General features: G+C 41.6%; 1 protein-coding gene across 1 annotated transcript; it reads right to left on the bottom strand.

Annotated features, from left to right (window-relative positions):
- Positions 1 to 21,144: 21,144 nt before the first annotated feature.
- On the bottom strand, positions 21,145 to 23,085 carry LOC137030201 (uncharacterized). Its single transcript, XM_067400384.1, has 2 exons — positions 23,024 to 23,085; positions 21,145 to 22,738 (listed from the first exon to the last, which is right to left on the bottom strand). The coding sequence occupies exons 1-2, from the start codon at positions 23,083 to 23,085 to the stop codon at positions 21,145 to 21,147; spliced, it is 1,656 nt and encodes a 551-aa protein (XP_067256485.1).
- Between the last annotated feature and the right edge of the window lie 920 nt (positions 23,086 to 24,005).

Raw genomic sequence — 24,005 nt, 5'->3', positions numbered from 1 at the left:
GGTGTGACCATTTGTAGACCCCCGATGTACATACATCTTGGCCTACAGGGCTTGATCACTATCAACACCTTTGAGCCTTCCAAATGGCCCTTGGCAAGAGAGAGGGGTGTGAAACAGTAAAGCAAATGTCTTTGTTCATTTTAAAATATCTTTAGATATTTTCAATTCTTACACTTTCAATAATTATAGTGTAACTATACAGTAAGTATGTGTAAGTATAGGGGAACAATATGTGAAGTATTGGGAATAAAGGGGTAACAACCAGGAAAAATAACAAATTATTCATACTTTTAATATTTTATAACTAAGGGGTACGTATGACATAACTAAGGGGTAAATATGACATTACGGGCCGTAAATTAAAGTGGTGCTTGTTATCCTCTTATTTCATGTAGTTACAGGGTAAGTAATTAATAAAAATAAATAAATAAATAAAAACGCAAACAGTCATATCACTTGGAAAACTTTATTTGAAAAACAACTTATTTCAAAACAGATTTAAAGTTACAAAACTTCTTATTTGTTTCTCTTGCTTGGCTTCCTCCTCCTCTTGTTCCTCTTTTTCTTTCTTTCCACTGATGAATCAATGGGAATCCCATTTGCTATTCTGTATTATAAGAAAATACAGTACACCTGGAAATGTGCTCACCGTTTACTCATCTTTTACCCTCATGCCATCTGAGATGTATACGACTTTCCTTCTTAAGATGAACACAAAAAGGATTTTAGGAAAAAAATAAATCATCTGGGAACAGTTTATAATGCAAGCTCACGTGTTCCTAAAAGTCGAAGCATCAAACAGCACAAACAGTAATAACTACAGTAATCCATACGGCCCTAATGTATGAATCGATGTCTTCTGAAGTGAAACGATACGTATTTGTAAGGAAAATACCAAATATTTGAATATTTTTAAAACTTTCGACCAGCTGTCTTCTGCGCGTGCATGCGAGGGTTGAGAGTTCATGCTTGACATAACTTGAAGCGTGACGTACCGTGCCGAGAAACTCACGCAGATGTTGGATGCCGTCAGTTTTTTTTTTTTTTTATTATTATTTTAGTAATGCTCACAACAAAATACACAGAATAACAGATAATGAGAATGAGAAACAAACAAGACAGAATAACAGAGACGGCAGTTCTCGCACGAGTTTCACACGAATCTCCCGCGAGAACGTCATGAATGCTTCACGCTGCTTCATCGAACCGCATCGAACGCGAAGTCGACTCTCATGCAGGCGCTGGTGACAGTTGGTCGGAAGCGAAAAGATGAATAGCCTAAACTATGAGAATATTTCGGGGTGTACTGTATTTTCTTATAGTACAGAATAGCAACGGGATTCCTTCTTAAGATTCATCAGCTGAGAAACAAGAGCAGGAGGAAGCCAAGCGAGAAACAACAACAACCAAAAAACGGACAAAACTTGTTACTTTCTGTCAGGACTTTAGAGTTTGAAATGAAAAGTTGATTTAAAAAAATGTATAATAAGTGTTGTAGACCTGTTTTTAATAAAGTTGTTTTTCAAATAAAGGATTCAGAGTCAGTGATATCAGATTGTTTGCATTTTATTAATTACTTACCCTGTAACTACATGAAATAAGAGGGTAACAAGCTCCACTTTAATTTACGGCCCGTAATGTCATACTTACCCCTTAGTTATATGTCATAAGTACCCCTTAGATATAAAATATTTATAGTATAAATAATTTGTTATTTTCCTGGTTGTTCCCCCTTTATTCCCAATACTTTACATATTGTTCCCCTATACTTACACATACTTACTGTATAGTTACACTATAATTATTGAAAGTTATGCTGTAAATTCATTGTAATCACGCAGTACTTTCCGAGCTGTAATCTAAAGCGTTACCAACTACTCTAAGCATGTTGTTTCATCTTTTTGTTTGTTCACATTTTGTTGGCTGTCAGCATATTCTTTCACATTGGCAAATATTTAATGGTGTTAGTTGTTTCCTTATGCAAACATGTTTCTTTGTGTTTCAGGTGTGGTGGAGTTTTCCCTCAACTACTGGTTATCTATCTCCTGCAAGGACTCCAGACGAAGAAAACTTTCAGCTTTTTAGAGTAGCTACTTTTAGCCACTCTGATCTCCTTTGTTAGTCTGTTTCTGCCTGGTTATAGAAGACTTTATCTCCACTCTTGTAAGCAGCCTCTTTGGCATGACAAAGCTGTTTGAGTTTCCCAGTAGACCATGGTTTATCATTAGAGAATGATAAGAATGTCCAGGTAGGAATGCAAATATCCTTACAGAAACTGATCGGTGACAGCAGCCTCAAAAACACTCCAGTCAGTGCAACTGAAGCAGGCTTGTAAATACCGCTTTGTTTCATTAGTCCATCTTTTAATATACGATACCATACCATAAGCATAGGAAAACTTACATCCCACTTAAAGTTTTGGTCTAATAAGAAAAGGTCAAACAGACCATTATCCATTGTGTCATAGTTGGTGTAACAGCTACTGTAGGTCAGAGTGACTGGTCAAATGTTAAAGATAGATGAAAATACAAGGTGTTGTTTTGACACCTTTAAGAGAATATTGCAGATCTTGCATTATCTCATGTCTGCAGAGATGCAAACAGACATATTTTGATACAAAGGTATATCAAGTTCAAATGAGCAACAAATTCTGATTCAAATGCATTAGGGAAGGAGCATGTGCAACCTTGTGTACGTTTTGTTTGTCAGCTATTGAAGCTTTAGTTATGGCGTGTTTCTTTTCTTCATATATAGCTGTTAATAATGATTTTGTTTTCATTTGTGTAAATTATATTTCCATTGTAAATAAAGCACTTATTGTATGTCCGTTGTCCTTGTGTCATTCTCCCACAGTACTCCCCCAGAGACCAAAATTGAAAGGGTTGTGTTTAAATTTTATTTTGTACGTCTTCCTCATACCTCTACACCACCAGGGGACGTAACAAGAAAGCATACATACTCTTAAAGATATAAGAAGATACAATGAAGAATAACCGTAAATGAGTAAAAAGTAAATACTTGAAAATATGATGAGGATTAACATATGGAGTAGGAGTACACACATATATGAAATCAAAGATAATGTTGATCAATCATAAGCCATAAATGATTAAAATGAAATATGAATAAAATGTATGAATATGAATATTGACCATTTTGGGTCCACCATACCTCAAAACTGAAAAACCCTCGTAATGATTCTCAAAGTAAACAAAACTTAACACAAAAGATTACTTTCATACACAATCACATTTGAAAAACATACACAATGAAATCTCATTTCAAAATGAGCACTTAAATGAAATGTTCTTTTAAATGTTCACTCACAGTTCACTTTAGCTTTCTCAGTTCACTTGAACTGTCACAGTTCACTTTTCTTCAGTTCAAAAATAAAATAAAATAAAATGTGAAAATACCAGTCCATAGAATGATGAATAGAGATCCACAGTCTTGATGTAGCTTGCGTTTAAATGAACTTGAGATTGAAGATGAAGCAGAAACTTTAAAGTCTACTCAACTTCAATGAAATGCTCCAAAATGAAATGGATCAAACTGGAGATGAATCAAACTGAAATGTCGTTCGGATGGCAGAGTAACAAAATGTTCTGAAATTGAATCTTCCCAAAATGATGTCTCTGCCTAAACTGCATCACACAGCAGTTTCAGTCTCACGTGTGGACAACTCAAACACACATGAAGAGTCTCAAGCAGTTAATCCTTAGAGCTGCTTCTCAATACAAACTTCTGAAGTACAAAACATGCCAAATATGTAACAAAACTTTTTCAATTGTCACTAATCAAGCAAAACCTGTACTTTATATGCACTTGAGATGCCTTTCACAGCATATCACTGCATCTCTCCAGCAGCTAATGCAGTCCATGGAAACATTATCCAAATGAACTTGAAGCTGAAAACGCGAGTCACAAACGCTGTTGTCTTTAATCCGACTTAAACCCTGATAATCGTCCATTTAGGTAACCTTATCGAACACAACACAACACTAAGTTCTATTTAGGTTCTTCTTCTTCAACTCTTTTGCCTCTCTCCGCTGTACTTCCAGAACAAGCAAAAACAGATCACTCGTCAAAACATAAGAAAACCAAAAATAATCACTTTACAAAATAATATACATACCCATTATATTAAAAAATACAGAGAGTTTATTCATCCGTCAACCTTTTCTGAAATTTCTCATCAAAATAATCGGATGGAATCCTGACTGAGATTGAATTTACCTCTGATGAAGCTTTGGCAACAGGTCAAATGCAAATAAAATTCCGATTAACAGAACACATAGCAAGGGAATGTAAAACTTAAACATTCTTGTCAATAAAGATCTTTTAAATCCTTTTTCAATTATGTCTTTTGTTTTCTTAAGCTCATCCATGATGTTCTGTAACTCATCAATTACTTTCCTAATTTTTACAATGAATTTCCCAGCATTGGAGTTGATCTCACTTTCACTTATTTGGCCATTTTTTGCAAGATTGTCCATGTCATCGAGGGCCTCGTTATCATTGATAACGGAGTGAATGTTGTGCACAAGACCAGCAAGAATTTCTTCTAGGTTTCTAGTCGATTTAGACAACTGTGCAGCCAATTTACCAATGTCATATTTACATATTAATTCACTGGCGGAGGCAACATAATTACTAAAAGCACTGATATCACACTCTGGTTTATTAAGTTGGCTCAATATTTCATTAGTGCATTGACAAATGTCTTTCAAAATGTCAATCATAGGATTGATTTTGTTCTGAAATTCTTCAAGTCCATTTTTGATGTTTTGACATATTTTTTCCTGCTGGATCATTTTCAAGGCGTTGAAGAATCCACCACCGATTTCACCAACCGCGGCCACCGCCGCTCCTGCTCCACCGACAACAGCTGAAGCCCCCAGAGTGAGCGGAGCTAAAGCTGATCCTGCAATCATGGCGACCCCTCCAACTATTCCTGCTATTGCTCCGATTCTGGAAGCTTCAGTAGCACATCTGAAATCTTCTTCAAAAGTCTTAACGAGATGACTCAGTCTCTTTATGCACTGCTGGAGTTCAAGGTGATCTCTCTCATAGAGTCTAATGAATTCCTCTTTGAGATGAAAAACATCAGATCTAAAGAGAACATACATATTAAGAATGTATTATTCTATATTATACAATTTGTAATATAAATATTTTTAACTGTATTAGCTGATGTGTTGATGAAAGTTTCTTTAGTAGTTTATTTTGATTCTTTATTGCTTCATAATGAAATCATGCAATTTTTGCTTAAAAATCCAGTTATTCTGGTCCATTGAACCAAGTGAGTAATGCATAAGAACAATCTCTTACAGCATACTGGGTGGTTTATCCATGCTGCTGCAGCGGCGGTGACCTTTGAATTATGCCATTGTTGCTGTGATTAAGAAAACACAAGTGAATCCATTATCTGTTTGCATTTATTATTATGATCACATAATATAACTATAAAAAAACTAAATTCTGAGGATCTTCTGAGGTTTTATTTCACATATCTTTTTCAAAATTGTTTAAAACAGATTTAAAATGTTAAAATATGTTTGTACTTTTACACTGTGCAAGAAGAATAATCAATATGTGATCAAAAGAAATCAAAGTCAGTCTTTGGCATTATAGTCCTCACTAGTCAAGAAGTAAATGTGCCGGCTCCCTTAATGGGTGTAGTAAAAAGCATATGTTTATTAGGGTATGCTTTTAGCCCTTTTGTATAAATAACAAGTAAAAAAGCCTGAGATGAAATCAACTGAAGGTAAATGACATTAAATCTCTCAAGATCTGATTAAACAACTCTGCTTCAATGGTCAACAGTGCTTTGATTTGCCTGCACTGACACCATTTTCTTTAAGAGCTGCTGTGCAGCCAAAGTTATATATCACTGTAAAGCTGCTTTGACACAATCTGCATTGTAAAAAGCGCTATATAAATAAAGGTGACTTGACGTGACTGCTTTCATGAACCCCTTGTGCAGGGTTTTGCATGTTTTTATAAGAATAAATTATATTGCAAATAAATATTTACATGTGTAGTTTTTGGGCATAGGCTATTCAACTTAATAAGTTCATAAGCACTTAAACTTAACAATCTTCATAACATAACACAATATCCTCTTCATTTATTTTGATTATATGTGCCTACATGAGATTTGCTCATGAACTCAAATGCACTGGCCACAGTGGCAGCTGGCACACCTAAAAATAGATTGCAAGCACAAGAAACCTCACAACAAAAAAAAAATCACAGTACTGTTGGGCATTACTACAGTAATGATTAATGTCAGCTTACCTGTTGAAGAACATGAAAAACACATGTTAAACAAGGAGCGTTTTCCGTTGCGTGTACACCGACATTGGACACTCATCACTGAATTCTGTTTCTGTTCTGTTAGTCAGCTAAGGTTGGCTGCCCCCTGCTGGCTCAACAAGAACAATCTTACATGGAACAAGTGCAATTCTGTACTGCAATTTAATGTCACAATATTTTTCATTGTAATGACTGTCTATGGAATGAGTTTAAAACATTTTAAGCATTTTAAGTACTCGGGGCTACATAAGAAGTAAACCCTACCTCTCAAAGAGAGATCTCTTTATAGCCATGGTTAAATCTCTTTTAAAAACTTTATCTGTACAAGGTTGAAAATTAAAGGTGCATCTTTGTTTTTGGTCCTTTGCTATAATAATAATAATAACAATAATAGCATGTGGTAACACTTTACATTAAGATTCCCTTTGTAAAGGGTTTATAAAGGTGTTTGTTGATGACTAATAACTTGTTTACAAATGCATTATAAATCATTGATAAGCACTTATAACAAAGGGTGACTTTAACGTAATACCAAGCAGTGAGCCATTTTTAACTCCCTTGATATAAATGCTTAATATATGTATTTATTCACATATTTTACTCAGAACCAGATTCCTGGTTATTTCACTATGCAGCAAAATATACTGTTATGGTGAGACTGAAGGATGATTTATTTGTGGTTTTCTCAATAATATCTCATGACTTATGTCACTTTTCTCACTGTTGCTCATCAGACTTTACTCTGTGCATTACCCATGATAGTCTGTAAAACGGCCGTGATGCCTATTCAGAGGAATGTATAAAAACTGATTTCATATTTATCAAGACGAAATGATCAAACTTTTTTTGAAAGAAAAAAACAAAAAAACAAGCAAACATCACTGCCTAACCCAGGGGTAGGCAAGTTCGGTCCTAGAGAGCCGCTGTCCTGCTGAGTTTAGCTCCAACCTTCCAACCAAGCTAATCAAGCTCTTCAGGCTATCCATGGGTTTCAAAGACGTCACTTCCGCTATGCCCACCGCTATATTTGTGTCCGGTCACAGCTGAGCGCTCTGTTTAAGTCTATGATGACAGCAGCTACAACTACCAGAGGAAGGCCAACAAAACACTCTCAGAAGGTTCACAACAAATTTACAACATGTCTGGGATATGTGGTGCTGTTAGCCATTTTAAGTCATCAGAACTACACATTTATTTGATCCCAAAGGAGTTATTTTGAATTATTGTATATTATCTGAATTATTTTATATAGGATGTGTTCCGTTGAGTTAATTAACTTTCCGTTCATGAGTTTTTATTCTCTTCAACTTCAGCGTGCGCAGCTCAAACAACAATGATTAAAATGTTTACAGTAATATTAAAACTTTCATATTTAAAAAAAAAAAAAATGAATGCATTATTTTTAATAACTAGCTCTTATATTGTTCTCGTATTATATTCAGCAACACATGGTTTGAAGGATCACGAACAATAACAGATTTTTTTCTCAAATCATCTCATTTTGATAACAGTATTATTTGAGCTGTGCGCTATATATAGGCTATTTATACAAGATAGACATAAAATTACAACTTATATTTGCATTAATCATGCACGCATGTACTTGAACTAATTAATGTAGTCAGCTCGTGTCGTGAATTTGTTCATCCTTTAATAACACGCCGAAACACAGCAACTAGAATTCACAATATTTTAATACAATATTGTATACAATTATAATGTTATGTAAATGACAGTCCCAGCAGTTATTAATGTTGTGCGTCGCTGTTTGGCTGCCAGTGGTGTGGTCCCTTCTGAATGAAGCCAATAATTCTGCCGATCTAACTCCTTTGGGATCAAATAAATTTGCAGTTCTGACGACTGTTAAAACGGCTAACAGCACCACATATCCCAGACATATTGTAAATTTGTTGTGAACCTTCTGAGAGTGTTTTGTTGGTCTTCCTCTGGTAGTTGTAGCTGCTGTCACCATAGACTTAAACAGAGCGTGCAGCTGTGACCGGACACAAATATGGCAGCGATAAAATACAGTGACATCACATGAAACCCATGGATAGAGGGTATGCATCGACGTCACTTTCCTGCCGAAAGCGCACTCCCTCAGCTGGACTGAGTGGCAAAAGAACCTGCTGCGTGACTGGATTTAACAGGGGAAACTGCGAAAACACGAGTAAAACTAACGAATTACACTAAAGGTTGGAATTGAATGTGTTCCTTACAACTTGTCAAATAAAACTAATCCATGGATACTGACATGCAGCCAGGAGTCGTGTTTCCTGACATTTATATGTACCTGATTTCGATGTCATGTCGATGATGTCTTCACAATGGATGATCCAGTCGACTCGATCTCTGCTGATTCAGGGCTGATCCAGATCCGGTTGACTACGATAAACCTCGGGATAAACAGAAAGACTAATATTAGCGCAGATGCCATTCTTCTTCTGATGTAACGAGTACATCTGGTGTTATAGGAAGTGTTCCCGGTTCCGGCTGACCTAATTTATGCAGCCTAATAATCCTTAAAATATAAATATATAATGTGTTGTGTGTATGCCAGGTTAAAGAGATGCGTTTTTAGTCTAGATTTAAACTGACAGAGTGTGTCTGCATCCCGAACAATGTTAGGAAGGTTGTTGCACGGTTTAGGTGCCAAATAGGAGAAGGATCTACCGCCTGCAGTTGATTTTGATATTCTAGGTATTATCAGCTGGCCTGAATTCTGAGATCACAATAAACGTGAAGGACTATAATGCTTTAAGAGCTCGCTCAGGTACTGGGGAGCTAAACCATTTAGTGCTTTGTAAGTAATTAGCAAGATTTTAAAATCTATACTAACTAAAATCTGCCTGTGAATATCTTATATAACTACAATATCGGTAGGTTTAAATATGCGTAATCAATTATATCAATGTTATATCGCACCTTCAGTCTTTTGCCACTCAGTGGGCGTGACCGATACCCTCTATAGGCAGCTGAAGGTTTTTTTTTCAGGGTTGGAGCTATACTCTGCAGGTCAGCGGCTCTCTGGGACCGAACTTGCCTACCCCTGGCCTAACCTCACAAATGCACTTCCAGAATTAAGAATGGGATGTCATGGAAGTTCATGTTCACATGAAGGCAGGTGTCCCAAAACTTTTGGCAATATAGTGTGTGTATATGTCAGCCCAAAAAAAAAAAAAAAAGCTCACATTTTCGTTAAATGCAGGCCTGAGGCTTTGGAGGAAAAAAATCAATAATATTTATTGTCAGAGGAATCTGCATATTATCCCTAATGTGGTGATGTGATCCACCACTTTTCGTTAATTAGAGCAAAATGGTACAGTCCACCTGTATAAAAAGGGATGAGTCTGACATCTAGGGCATGTCATTTTGGGTCTCGGTGCTGACGTCATTTCTGGTGCGCCGTGTTTATGTCCTGAAGTGTGGCTGAGGAGTATGGTAGACGCGTTGAGTGACTTTATTTCTGCAAACTTTGTGGCGTGCACGCCATTGAGTGTGCGGGGTGGTGCGAGTCACTATCTGCAGTGACACGGGGGCCAGGAGGTGTTGCAGCAGGCTTTGTGGGCGCCGTTGCACGTCGTAATTCTTCTTGTTGAGCAACACGATTTATGTCATCTCTTTGCTGCAATGAATGCCTGAACTGGAACGTTTTTCGGACCGATGAATGGTTTCTTTCTCTCTGTGTTGATTTATTCGACCGTTCTTCTGCTGTATACTAGACGATGCCATCGCTGCTGCTTTGCAGGTAACCCTGATTTATGTCATCACCTTGACGACCGGACTAATAGTGCGTTGCCGGTTACCAGCGGCGCATCCAGATTCGAGAGACTTGAACTTCAGTGATCTGCGGATTTTAAGGGGGTAATTACGGTCGAAACGCTCTGTGTTTGTCACTACATTGTGTATTTTCGTATATGTTGTTGTTTTTGTTTTGTTTTATTGTATTTCTGTTTGGAAACAAGTGTTTTGTGTTTGTTTATTTGATGTATATTTAACTTTATGGGACGATCTTGTGCTCTTAATAATCAATGAACATCAGTGTTACGAAGGTTCTTTGTGTAATGGGAAGGAAGAGGACAGGAATCGGCTTTAGGGCTGCTGACAGTCTTTATTCTCACCAGAGAAAAAATATCCAACACATAAACAAAAAGACGGTGCAACGCACACTCAATAATTCCACATCCAAGGACGGGCTTCACTCCACGACACGAGCACAGCTCACTTAGTCCGACTGTCAGCAGTCCCTCTCTCTCTCACACGCTCCTGCTTCTCCTGGCGTTTTATCCTGTCTCCACGCCAGTTACTGGAACGAGAAACAGGTGTTCGTGATTTACATTCAACCCGTTCAATCACCGCACATCCCCAGACACTCCCTCCTGCCGCAGACCCCGCTAAACCACGCCCCCCTCGCCACATACCCCCACCGCCCGACTCAGGCCGGGGAGCCGTCCGGCCTGCAGCCCCCCCCCCCCATTTCTGGAGAGGAAGTCGGCCACAGCCATCTGAACACCCGGCCTGTGGATCACTTTGAATTTAAAAGGCTGTAAAGCAAGATACCAACGAGTGATCCGCGCGTTGGTGTCCTTCATGCGGTGGAGCCACTGCAGAGGGGCATGGTCCGAACAGAGGGTGAATTCCCGCCCCAGGAGGTAATAGCGGAGGGTGAGGACGGCCCACCTGATGGCTAAACACTCTTTCTCCACGGTGCTGTACTTAGCCTCTCTCTTAGAGAGCTTGCGGCTAATGTACAGCACCGGCCGCTCCTCACCCTCTATCTCCTGGGACAGGACCGCACCCAGCCCTCTGTCCGACGCGTCTGTCTGCAACAAAAAGGGGAGAGAGAAATCAGGGGAATGAAGTAACGGCCCGCCACATAAAGCAGCCTTCACCTGGGTGAAGGCCTGCTGGCACAGCTCCGTCCACTGGACCGTATCTGGTGCATCCTTTTTAGTCAGATCAGTCAACGGGCTGGTGAGGTCCGAATAATTAGGAACAAACCTTCTGTAATATCCCGCCAGCCCGAGGAACTGTCTTACCTCCTTTTTGGTCTTGGGACGCGGACAGGTTGCAACCGCTGCTGTCTTATCAATTTGGGGACGCACCTGTCCATATCCCAAGTGGAAGCCCAGATACCTTACTTCCACGCGCCCAATTGCGCACTTCTTCGGGTTGGCCGTGAGCCCAGCCCCTCTCAGCGATCTCAGGACAGCCCTCAAATGCTGCATATGCCGCTGCCAATCATTACTAAAAATAATAATGTCATCCAGATAGGCAGCCGCATACGCAGCATGGGGCCGTAAGATCTTGTCCATGAGTCGCTGAAAGGTAGCCGGTGCCCCGAACAGCCCGAACGGAAGGGTCACGAATTGGTGTAATCCAAACGGCGTCGTGAAAGCGGTCTTTTCTTTGGATAATGGAGACAAGGGGATCTGCCAATACCCTTTTGTTAAGTCCAGTGTCGAATAAAAGCGAGCTGTACCGAGCCGGTCAAGCAATTCGTCCACACGCGGCATTGGATACGCGTCGAATTTCGACACTGCATTCACCTTGCGATAATCCACACAGAACCGTACTGAGCCGTCTGTTTTGGGGACCAAAACTATCGGGCTCGCCCAGTTACTGCTGGATTCCTCTATTACCCCCATTTCAAGCATTGCCTCTAATTCTGCCTGAACCACTTTTTTTTTGTGTTCAGGTAACCTATACGGCCGGCTGCGAATCACCACGCCCGGCTCTGTCTCGATGTGGTGCTGAATGAGGTCAGTACGGCCCGGTAGGGGAGAGAACACGTCGGCAAATTCAGCCTGTAATTTGGAAACATCAGTGAGCTGTGAGGGCGAAAGGTGATCTCCCCCGGGGCCAGAGCGAGGGATTGTTTTTTTACATTCGCCTCTGGCCCGAGATCATCCTCCCCGCTAATCACCGTCGCCAGCATCACTGATTCCGCCTCACTCCACTTTTTCAGGAGGTTGAGGTGATAAATTTGACGTGCCCCTCTCCTATCGGACCGTATTACTTCATAATCGAGATCACCAACTCGCCGTGTGACCTCAAATGGTCCTTGCCACTTCGCCAGTAATTTTGAGCTTGATGTGGGGAGTAATACGAGCACTTTCTCTCCCGGTGCAAATTTACGCAGATTAGTTCCCCTGTTATACAACCGGCACTGTCTGTCCTGGGCTTGCAACAAATTCTCCATAGATAGCCGCCCCAAAGTGTGGAGTTTTGTTCTCAAGTCCAGCACATACTGAATTTCATTTTTTGATTGAGACGGTCCGTCCTTCCCAAGATTCTCTTAGGACATCCAACACCCCGCGGGGGTGGCGCCCAAAGAGAAGCTCGAAGGGGAAAACCCCGTGGAGGCTTGCGGGACCTCTCGCACAGCGAACAACAGGGGTTCCAACCATTTATCCCAATTTTTGGCGTCTTCTTGAACGAACTTACGAATCATGGATTTAAGCGTGCGATTAAAACGTTCGACCAGCCCGTCCGTTTGTGGGTGAAAGACGCTGGTTCGAATCGAGTTAATGCCCAACAATTCGTACAGTTCGCGTAGCGTACGTGACATAAACGCCGTGCCTTGATCAGTGAGGATTTCTTTCGGAATCCCCACTCGGGAGATTAAACTGAAGAGGGCGTCCGCAACACTCTTAGCGGAAATGTTGCGGAGAGCCACTGCTTCTGGATATCGTGTTGCATAATCCACAATGACCAATGCAAAACGATGCCCTCTCGCTGATCGCTCTAATGGCCCGATGAGGTCCATGCCAATTCGTTCGAAGGGGACCTGCATTAATGGAAGGGGGCGCAAAGGCGCTTTTGGAGTGGCCGGAGGATTTACCAGCTGACATTCACGACAAGACGCGCACCACCTGCGCACGTTCTCGTGAATGCCCGGCCAAAAGAATCGGGTCATGAGGCGATTTAGTGTCGCTGTTTGTCCTAAGTGTCCAGCCATTGGGTTAGAGTGAGCCGCATGGAAAAGCATTTCCCTGCGGCTCTTTGGTACTAACAACTGGGTTGTATCTTCCTTTGATTGAGTGTCTTGGGTCACTCGATACAACCTATCTTTAATAATCGCAAAATAGGGATAAGTTAGTGGTCGTCCAGGCTGGAGAGGCTGACCGTCAATCGTACTGACCCTCTCAAACGCATTTTTCAGCGTCTCATCGTGAGACTGCTCCAGGGGAAAATCATCACGGTCCGAGAGAATCAGTCTCCCGATCCCGCTCGGTTCCCCTGAGGCAGTCACCACTGGTCCCCGGTCAGTCTCCCCCGCCTGCACTCGCACTTCCCTTCCCCGCGTACACTTACTCCAAGAGGCACCCGAGCATAAATGCCCCAATAATTTATTAAATGCGGGCCAATTCGTCCCCAAAATTAACGGGTGCCGGAGGTGCGGATTAACTGCCACCTCCACACTATGCTTTTGACCCCTAAATAGAATCCCGACTGACACCAACGGATAACTCGCGATATCCCCGTGCACACACCGTACCTTAACCACGCGGCCTGTATCCAATGCCCCGGATGAAATCAGGCTTTGATGCACGGAGGTTTGGTTACAACCCGAGTCCACCAAAGCCTGATATGTACCCCTTGATACTCACTGGTATCTGGTACTGACCAGCCTGACCGGGGGCGACCTGCAGGTCGTCCGGGACCCGGATCAATGTCCCCACCTCCATCACTGGACACCGGTCTATGAAGTGATCCGGGGTCCCCGCAACGCCAACAGGCCGGCCCAGACCTGCCCGCCGCTCCAGTGGCGGAGAACGGGCCGAATGATTGGCGTGGAGAGAGGGGAGAAGCAGGCACGGGGTCCAGCCCGGCGGTGGCCAGTCCCGCCCCCTGGGCGGGGCTCTTGGCGCCACGAACTGCCGAGAATCCGTTCCACCCCGCCCTCGGGGGCGGAACACGAGGCGGGCCGGGCGGACGGGACCTAGGTAGAGGGACAGGTTTAGAGAGAGAGAGGGGAAGAAGAGAGGGAGAGAGAGAGACAGATGGCAGGGATTCGCCGACCCCTGGGCACGCCACCAAGTGGTCCTCCGCCAATTGGATGGCCGAATCCAGCGACGTGGGCCGGTGGCACTGGACCCACTCGGCGGTCTTCTTTGGGAGCCGAGTGGTGAACTGTTCCAGCACCACGCGATCGATCATTTGCTCCGCGTCGCCTCCGTCGGCCATCAGCCATTTGCGGCACGAGTCCCGGAGCTGTTGGGCCAACACGAAGGGTCGGCCCGCCTCCCCCAGCTCCAGAGACCGGAAGCGCTGACGGTGCTGCTCGGGGAGCGGCCGACCCGCTGCAGGATGGCCCTCTTGAGGTCGTTGAAGACCAGGAGGTTCTGGACGGGCAGCTGCTGTGCTGCCACCTGCGACTCGCCCCGAGAGCAGCGGGACGAGCCGCATGGGCCACTGGTCCCGGGGCCAACCTGAGACCTCAGCAGCCTTTTCGAACAGGTCCAGGAAGGCCTCCGGGTCATCTTGCGGGCCCATCTTCTGCAGTGGCAGCTGGAAGGGGCCAGCAGCTGCCGCGCTGGTCGCCGTGGGAACCTCCCGGTCTATCCAGCTCCGGAACCTCTCACGGTCCTCGTGCTGGCCCTGGATGATCGCCTCGAAGCGGCGTTCCTGGTCACTCCGAAGATCCATCAGGGCCCGATGTTGTTCTTGATGCAGGACCGCGAGGGATGCAATGATGTCCGCAAACGGCTTTCCAGCGGCGGGGGATGCCTGCATGGCGGCGGCTTCCGTCTTCCTTCCCGGGTTTCGGCACCAGTGTAACGAAGGTTCTTTGTGTAATGGGAAGGAAGAGGACAGGAATCGGCTTTAGGGCTGCTGACAGTCTTTATTCTCACCAGAGAAAAAATATCCAACACATAAACAAAAAGACGGTGCAACGCACACTCAATAATTCCACATCCAAGGACGGGCTTCACTCCACGACACGAGCACAGCTCACTTAGTCCGACTGTCAGCAGTCCCTCTCTCTCTCACACGCTCCTGCTTCTCCTGGCGTTTTATCCTGTCTCCACGCCAGTTACTGGAACGAGAAACAGGTGTTCGTGATTTACATTCAACCCGTTCAATCACCGCACATCCCCAGACACTCCCTCCTGCCGCAGACCCCGCTAAACCACGCCCCCCTCGCCACAATCAGCTAGGATGATCACTATTGATTTGTGACCTTGATCCCTCTGACAGTATGAGAAGTGTTTTTGGCCAAATCATAATGTGAAAAGTGTTTGTGTATATGTGTGTGCTTGTGTCTCATCCTGCTTTCTTTTCCCTTCAGAACTGGGGTACCAGGATTAGCCGGTGTCCTTTGTGTGTGGTGGTGGTTCGGCTGTTGGCCTGCAGTGTTCACAACGGGTGTTGTCGGTGCTGTGTTGTGAGAGCACGAGTGGTTGCTGTGTTTATCCGATAGGCAAGACGAATTCCCCAGTTCTGGAGTGGTAACCTCATGTTTGTATGGATGTGCAAGAAGTTTTGAGTGATTGTGCTCTTTTTAACTTTTATACATTAAAGAGACTGGTCTTGTATTTTCTTGATGTTTATTAAATAAAATTGGTGAAATATACATTGTTGTCTGATACCTGTCCAGCCACACTCTGTGAGTGTGTGGTACTTTGTGTACCTATGGGTCCCCGGCCCATTTCCGGGGTGGCGTAGTCGAGTTGTTGCCATATTTGGCTTAATTGTGTAAAGCCTTTAATAGCAGTATGCCACACTAAGAAAGAGAGTTGTGTCATCAGCAAGCTGACTGATTATCACCTCTCCTTCAGCAGTAGCTATTCCTTTCAGACTGGTGGTTTTTATGTGAGTACAGAGGAGCCGAGCTGCAAGAAGGTAACCCAAAAATGGGTCAGCCCTGCCTGATTCCCCTTGCAATTTCAAAACGGTGCACCATGTTTTAAAACAGAACTACTGCCATTCGGGTATAAAGTTTTTATGGCACTGCAGAAGAAATCTATTTACTGTAGTAATATTATAAGCTACTGCCGGTCTTGTATGTTAAATATATTGTTTCTATATATTTGAAACATTTGAATGCCAGTAAATTAGTGAATATTGTTGCCCATCAGCATATTATTTCACTTTTATAAGTGTTGGCAAGTACTGAAAATACAATTGTTTCCTTGTGCACACAGGTCTTCCATTTCAGACTGGATATTTTTGATGCTGTCATGATTATTCTGGTTTATTTTTCCTGATATTTTGTTTTGTTTTTCAAACATTTTTCTCTTATTGCTGCATGTTTTTATAGAACAATAGAGATGTAATGTTGTACTATACTGGAGAGAAACTGATGTTCACCCTCTCTGAAGTCAATTGAAATGTCAGAAAATAATAAAATGAAGAAATACATACATAAATAGGACAAAATTCTTTTTTCACTCTTTGTTATATTGCAGCCATTTGCTAAGATCATTTAAGTTGATTTTTTTTCCCTCAATGTACACACAGCACCCCATATTGACAGAAAAACACAGAATTGTTTTTGCAGATTTATTAAAAAAGAAAAAAAAATGAAATATCACATGGTCCTAAGTATTCAGACCCTTTGCTCAGTATTTAGTAGAAGCACCGTTTTGATCTAATACAGCCATGAGTCTTTTTTTTTTTTTTGTGAAAGATGCAACAAGTTTTTCACACCTGGATTTGGGGATCCTCTGCCGTTCCTCCTTGCAGATCCTCTCCAGTTCTGTCAGGTTGGATGGTAAACGTTGGTGGACAGCCATTTTTAGGTCTCTCCAGAGATGCTCAATTGGGTTTAAGTCAGGGCTCTGGCTGGGCCATTCAAGAACAGTCACAGAGTTGTTGTGAAGCCACTCCTTCGTTATTTTAGCTGTGTGCTTAGGGTCATTGTCTTGTTGGAAGGTAAACCTTTGGGCCAGTCTGAGGTCCTGAGCACTCTGGAGAAGGTTTTCGTCCAGGATATCCCTGTACTTGGCCGCATTCATCTTTCCCTTGATTGTAACCAGTCGTCCTGTCCCTGCAGCTGAAAAACACCCCCACAGCATGATGCTGCCACCACCATGCTTCACTGTTGGGACTGTATTGGACAGGTGATGAGCAGTGCCTGGTTTTCTCCACACATACCGCTTAGAATTAAGGCCAAAAAGTTCTATCTTGGTCTTATCAGACCAGAGAATCTCATTTCTCACCATCTTGAGTCCTTCAGGCGGGCTTACATGTGTCTTGCATCTCCCGACTGCATCTCTGGAGCTCAGCCACAGTGATCTTTGGGTTCTTCTTTACCTCTCTCACCAAGGCTCTTCTCCCCCGATAGCTCAGTTTGGCCGGATGGCCAGCTCTAGGAAGGGTTCTGGTCGTCCCAAATGTCTTCCATTTAAGGATTATGGAGGCCACTGTGCTCTTAGGAACCTTAAGTGCAGCAGAATTTTTTTTGTAACCTTGGCCAGATCTGTGCCTTGCCACAATTCTGTCTCTGAGCTCTTCAGGCAGTTCCTTTGACCTCATGATTCTCATTTGCTCTGACATGCACTGTGAGCTGTAAGGTCTTATATAGACAGGTGTGTGGCTTTCCTAATCAAGTCCAATCAGTATAATCAAACACAGCTGGACTCAAATGAAGGTGTAGAACCATCTCAAGGATGATCAGAAGAAATGGACAGTACCTGAGTTAAATATATGAGTGTCACAGCAAAGGGTCTGAATACTTAGGACCATGTGATATTTCAGTTTTTCTTTTTTAATAAATCTGCAAAAATGTCAACAATTCTGTGTTTTTCTGTCAATATGGGGTGCTGTGTGTACATTAATGAGGAAAAAAAATAACTGAAATGATTTTAGCAAATGGCTGCAATATAACAAAGAGTGAAAAATTTAAGGGGGTCTGAATACTTTCTGTACCCACTGTATATTCATCATCATTAATAACACAGAAACACGTAAATTTCAAACACATAATTCACATAAGATCCCCTTATACACAAGACAATGGTTTCACCGGCTTTCAGCTGTTTATGGCGGTTACGTCATAAACAGGTACCCTTCGTCTTCTCTGTTTTGGCTGATGGAGCGTTTACCTGCCGAAAGACTGGCTAGACAAACAAACAAACAAACAAACAACCTGAACGAAGACATGAGGACGAAACACAAGACATGTACAGTGTGTAGGGCTGAAGGGAAATGTGATGTGGAGGAATGTCTGTGAGCCATCGGTCCAGTGTGTGCACCCACTTTGTCGATGGCTGATACAACAGGTACAGAGGGGGAATGGATAGTGAATGGGGTGTATATGTATGTGCATGCATGCCAGTGCCTCTCCCTCAGCAGTGACAATCAGGCAGATTTGTCACACTATATAATCTAACGAATGTGTGCAGAGAGTACCAATCTGCTGCAGCACAGACATCTTTCAATGGCACTCCCTTGTCTAGCGCCATACCTCTAGTAGAGTGGGCTCTAATGCCAAGTGGCTAGACCATTCTGTACACCTCATAGGCAAATTAAATTGCATCAACAATCCAATAGGATAAATGCTGCATGGAGACAGGGGAACCTCTGACAAATTAACTTCACCACCTTGGGATGGATTCTCCATTTCCCAAGCCCCAGCCTCGACAGGATATCTGCTCTCACGTTTGAATGCCCTGGAATGTAGACTCACATGTAGACTCAGATAGAGCAGTTTGTCTTGAGCAGGATCTGCTGCACCAACCTGATCAGGGGCGTGAACACAGTTCGTCCTGGTAATTTTTGTAAGAGACTACTGATATGTTGTCTGTCCACACCAACACATGGTAGCCTCTCAGGCCTGGGACAAAGTACCTGAGAGTCAGAAATACAGCCTTAATCTCCAGGCAATTTATGTGCCAAAGTAAATGTCGGCCTTCCCAAACCCCTTGTGCTGGGTGACCATCCAGAATGGCACCCCAACCTCTGAGGGAGGCATTTGTAGAAAATGAAAATGTGCCCACAGTGTGGGATCCAAGGTGAGAAACCAGGGTCTTTTCTACACATAAAAGGAACAAAGCATTACCCAAATTACCCTTAACTTCTTAAAGGGGTTATACAATGAGTGGAATCCCCTGCTTTTTAACCAGAACTGAAACAGTCTCATGTACATAAGCCCCAACATCGGCAGCGGCTTCCATAAGCATTTGGTATTGATGGACAGAAATCTCTTGAACTAGCTTGACTTCTTTCATTACGGTCAGAATGGACTCTACTCAAACAGGAGATAGTTATGCCAGCATTGAGATTGAATCCCACACCACCCCCAAAAATTTTTCCCTCTCTGCTTCTGCACTAGAACAGTCTTTTTGTTGTTTAGTCTCAGCCTCAGTTTTTTCAGATGAGCGAGAACGTCATCTCAATTCTGAAATGCTAAATTAACTGGGCAAATATGAGCCAGTCATCAATGTAATTGAGTATGCAGATACCCTCATGTATCAATGGAGACAGCACAGCAGCCATACACTTTGTGAACACTGGGGGTGACACTGCTACAGTAGGCCCAAGGGAAGCATCCAATATTGTAAGTTTCGCCCCCAAAAGAAAACCTGGGGCCAGTTGCATAAACCACTTAGACTAGTCTTAAAAGTTAAGACACTATTTTTTTTTTCTTGAAGAGTGGTCCTAATTTTTTAAAGTCTGTTACATAAAAGGGTAGATTGGTGTAATTGGAACTGGAAAAATAACATTGATTACCCCTGAAGTTTATGCAACTGGCACCTGAGATACTTCCTCTGCTGTGGTAGAATTTGTATATGAATGTATGCGTTCATTATATCTATTGTGACAAACCAAACCTCGGATTGAATTTTAGACACAATATTCTTGAGCACCAGCATCTGAAAAAACTAGATCATCAGATTATGGTTCAGAACATAAAGATCTAAAATTAGACTCAACCCTGTCTTTACAGCTGTAAAAGCCTGACTCTCTTACAGAAAGGGGAACAATGTTCAATGGGCCCTTTCACTAAAAGAGAAAGTAACTCCTAAATTTTTTTTTTGTCATTCTTAGAACCCACTGAGAAACATTTGGAAGAAATTCCTATGTTGCTAAATGTCATGAGAGAGGAATCAGTTTCTTTGAAAGAGGGTTTATTTGTTCATGGTCCTGAAACAACATGCTGTCAGGAAACCCACAAACTTTGTTTAGGGGAATTTGTTGAGAAGGGAGTCCCCAATCTGCTGGAGGGGGCAGACACCCTTGTGTGATAATATCTGAAGGGAAGGCAGGTAAGTTTTCTGACCAGGTTGTGTATATCACATCAGTTTGCACTTGCTTACATGTCTGCTTACAGTTTTCATATTGTAGGTAAATGAGACTAAACAAGTCAATTCAAGGACAACATTATTCACCTTTTAATAATGATATCACACAGTATACAAAAATATAAAAATAATACTGTACATACTGTATAATAATGTAATACAGCTCGGATGACAGTCTTGACATATTTAGCATATATAGTAATTAAAATAGCTTAAAACGAATTACTTACGGTTAAGTCGTTTGTGTATATTATAACATTTCAAATATTTTAATCTATATTTATATTTTTAAATATTTCAGATTCTAAGAAAGTTTGGAATAAGGGTAAAAGAAAAATATGTACACAAAAACTAGCACAAATAAACGAAAAAGGAATGAAAAAAGGATTCCAAAGCATTTTGTGTGTGACCTTCATATTACAAAAAGAACATAGTTGAAATCTGTAAGTTGTAATTAAAGTCAACCCCTGGTATATACAAGTGCTGTTGAAACACCTGTGTACAGAAGTCATTGTTTTCTCATTGTAAGCTGCAGTCTTTTACCAGTTGTTTGTTTCACTTGTACTAAATCTGTTCATTGATGCTCACCAAGGAACAGTTTTGCCAGACCAGCTTTCAGATAACTCAGAGCGTCTTTATTTGCTTCTTCAGCTACAGCTTTTCTCCTCATTTCCTCCAGCTCTCGGGCCCAGTTTACTTTCCCAGCCTCCCTCACTCTGGGGATGAAGAAGTCCAGATGCTGAAGAGTGAAGGCTGAGTCTGGCTTTAATGCGATCTGAGACAGATGCTTGATGTTCTGGTAAGCATCAGACAGAAGAATTGACTTTTGTTCCTCAATCTCCTTCAGATCTTTGTCAATATGTTCCATTAAAACCAAAAATGTCTTGGTTTGTTCTTGAGCTTTTTCATATTCCTTTTTTATAGAGTCAAACTCCATTGTCGTGCTTGAGGTGCTGATGACATATTTCTTGTCTTCTTTGACGTGTTTGCTGTGGTGACACTTCCCTGTGCACACGGTGCAGTATCCATTTTTCATGACTTCACATTTGCTGGGATTAGAAACCCACCAGCAGTCAAACTCATGGCAGTTTTCCTCACAGATGGTGCAGGTCGTCGCCTTCCTGTGCTTCCATGACTTGCTCTCAATGGGCACCTTTGTTTTCACAGTCTTTTTTACTTTAAAGATAAAATTTGTACTCTCCTCAATCTTTTCCCTGTTTACTTTCATTGCCTCCTGGATCTGAAGTTTTTCAGACTTTTTCAGCTCTTTCTCTTGAACTCGCAGCTGTAAGTTGCAGATGGACGCTTCAAATTGAATGCGCTCTGTCAGGACATCTGAAGTCAACTCCAAACTTCTTCTGTTCTTTAGAGTCAGAGATTGAAGGAAATGCTTCATGCCACCCATGCTGTCTTCCCAGGCGTCTCTTTGAGCACGAATATGACGTTCTTTAGTGTGACGGGCGTCAGCCTGCCGGTTGTTGAACAAGAAATAAACAGGTTGGTTATTGTGGTCTCGTCTGCAGGGGATTCTAGCTTTATTAATTGCGCCGATGACATTATTGGGTTCCATACCATCTGAGTGAGTGATTAAAAAAATAATATTTTTCACAATGTCTTTTCCGAACAAAGACAGAATTGAACTGATAATGTAATGCTGTCTGTCTGAGAGACGATTTTTAGATGCTTGAATCACAAAACACACAGCATCGATTTCACAAACTCCATCATTGTTCTGAAACAGCATGGATAAATTCTCAGCAACTTCCAGATCTTTTTCCAGTCCTCTAGTGTCTCCGTATCCTGGAGTATCGATGATGGTGAGAGATATGGGACTTTTAATAGGAAAGACCTCATACATGGTGATTTCAGATGTTTGTGATTCTGATTGGTCTCTGGCTTCTTCTTCTGTGATTTCATACCATATTTCATCCTCAAACTTCACTCCCAGTAAGTAGTTGACCATGGTGTTGATGAGAGTCGTCTTGCCAGCGCCGGTCTCTCCCACCAACAGCACAATTTTGTTTGCTTTTCTGGTGTCTTTTTTCCCAAAAGTCCATTTTCTGACTTTTCCATTATCATCAAGCACTTTTCTCTCTGTGTGTAGAAGGAATCTTTTTGGAGGTCCTCTGTGAATCAAAGCTAGTCTGCGTGGTGGAAGACTTGGCCTTCTGTAAAATGCAGATGGGGGCAAATATTTACAGAATATTTGTGTAGGAAGAATTTAATACTAAATACCCATCAACCATTTTGTGATTATGGAAAAAAATAAACATTTCATTCATATTTTTTTATTCTAATATTCTAATAGAAACAATGTTTTAAACTGAGAATTCCATCATAGTTAGCTTATAAAAGATTAACCTTTCCATCCATCCAGCCAGACCAGACTTAATACAACAATCACATTTTTGTTTAAAACCCAATTCTCATAATAATTAAGAACATGCTCTTACGGCACATTGGAACCTTCATTCATGCTGTTGCTGCGCTGAGAGTGTTTTTGGGATGATTCCATTGTTGCTGAGGTTAAAGGGATAGTCCACCCAAAAATAAAAATTCTGTCTTCATTTACTCTCCCTCGTTCCGTTCCAAACCTGTATGACTTTATTTCCTCTGTGGAACACAAAAGAAGATATTTTAAAGAACATTGGAAACCAAACAACATTGAAAGTCCATTGACTTTCATTGTGTGGATAACAAACAAAATTATTTCTCAATTTTTCTTTTGTGCATAATTCTGAGGTTCTTGACCAAATAATAAAATTAGCTTCCTTTCTTAAGGAATTCCATGAAATGCCTAAATCTTTGAAAGATTACGTTACTAGCAAAATTCAGTTTGTGTTACATGCTTATCAAGGAAGTAAATAAGTCACATAATACAAACTTTTATGCTGTTGCTGATCTTATTGAATCTCCTTAAATGTAAAGAATATTTAATTTAGTAGCATGATTTTGTTTTCACAAATACAACAATAGATATTATGTTTTAAAAATGCATTCTTAAAATTATTTCTGAGAGAATTTATTAATGATACTTACACCATTCAAGACTGTATTGTTGTGGAGTTTTCACAGCAAATCTCATCGTGAGTCAGTCTCAAGGGAAACTTTTTAATAATCAGTATGAGAATGGGACGTCTCCTGCTCATCTTTCCTGTAATACCAGTTTGTCACATGATTACAAGGAACTTGAGTTGTTTGGTTTTATTTATCTAACACATTTTGTGAAATCTGTAAAAGCACAAAGTTCATTTAAAATGTAAATGAAAAAAAAAGTAAACTGAATTGTGGACTAATTCAATTCATGTGAAACCTAGTGTACATGAATGTTTTGCAAGCAAGATACAATAATTTAAACAGGGAATGCCCTCTGAATACTTATCAAATCATGCTGCCATGATGAGTTTCTGCTGCAATTCGCTTGCAGGGCAGTCA

Source organism: Chanodichthys erythropterus, chromosome 11 (assembly GCF_024489055.1).
Source record: "Chanodichthys erythropterus isolate Z2021 chromosome 11, ASM2448905v1, whole genome shotgun sequence".
NCBI classification, from domain to species: Eukaryota; Metazoa; Chordata; class Actinopteri; order Cypriniformes; family Xenocyprididae; genus Chanodichthys; species Chanodichthys erythropterus.
This window is presented reverse-complemented; position numbering and strand designations above follow the sequence as displayed.

Excerpts from the sequence above, each read along its gene's own strand:
- LOC137030201 (XM_067400384.1), bottom strand. The coding sequence starts at position 23,085 with ATGGAATCATCCCAAAAACACTCTCAGCGCAGCAACAGCATGAATGAA. Across the intron at positions 22,739-23,023 it reads AATGAAGGTTCCAATGTGCC|AAGGCCAAGTCTTCCACCAC; the intron begins GTAAGAGCATGT and ends TGCATTTTACAG.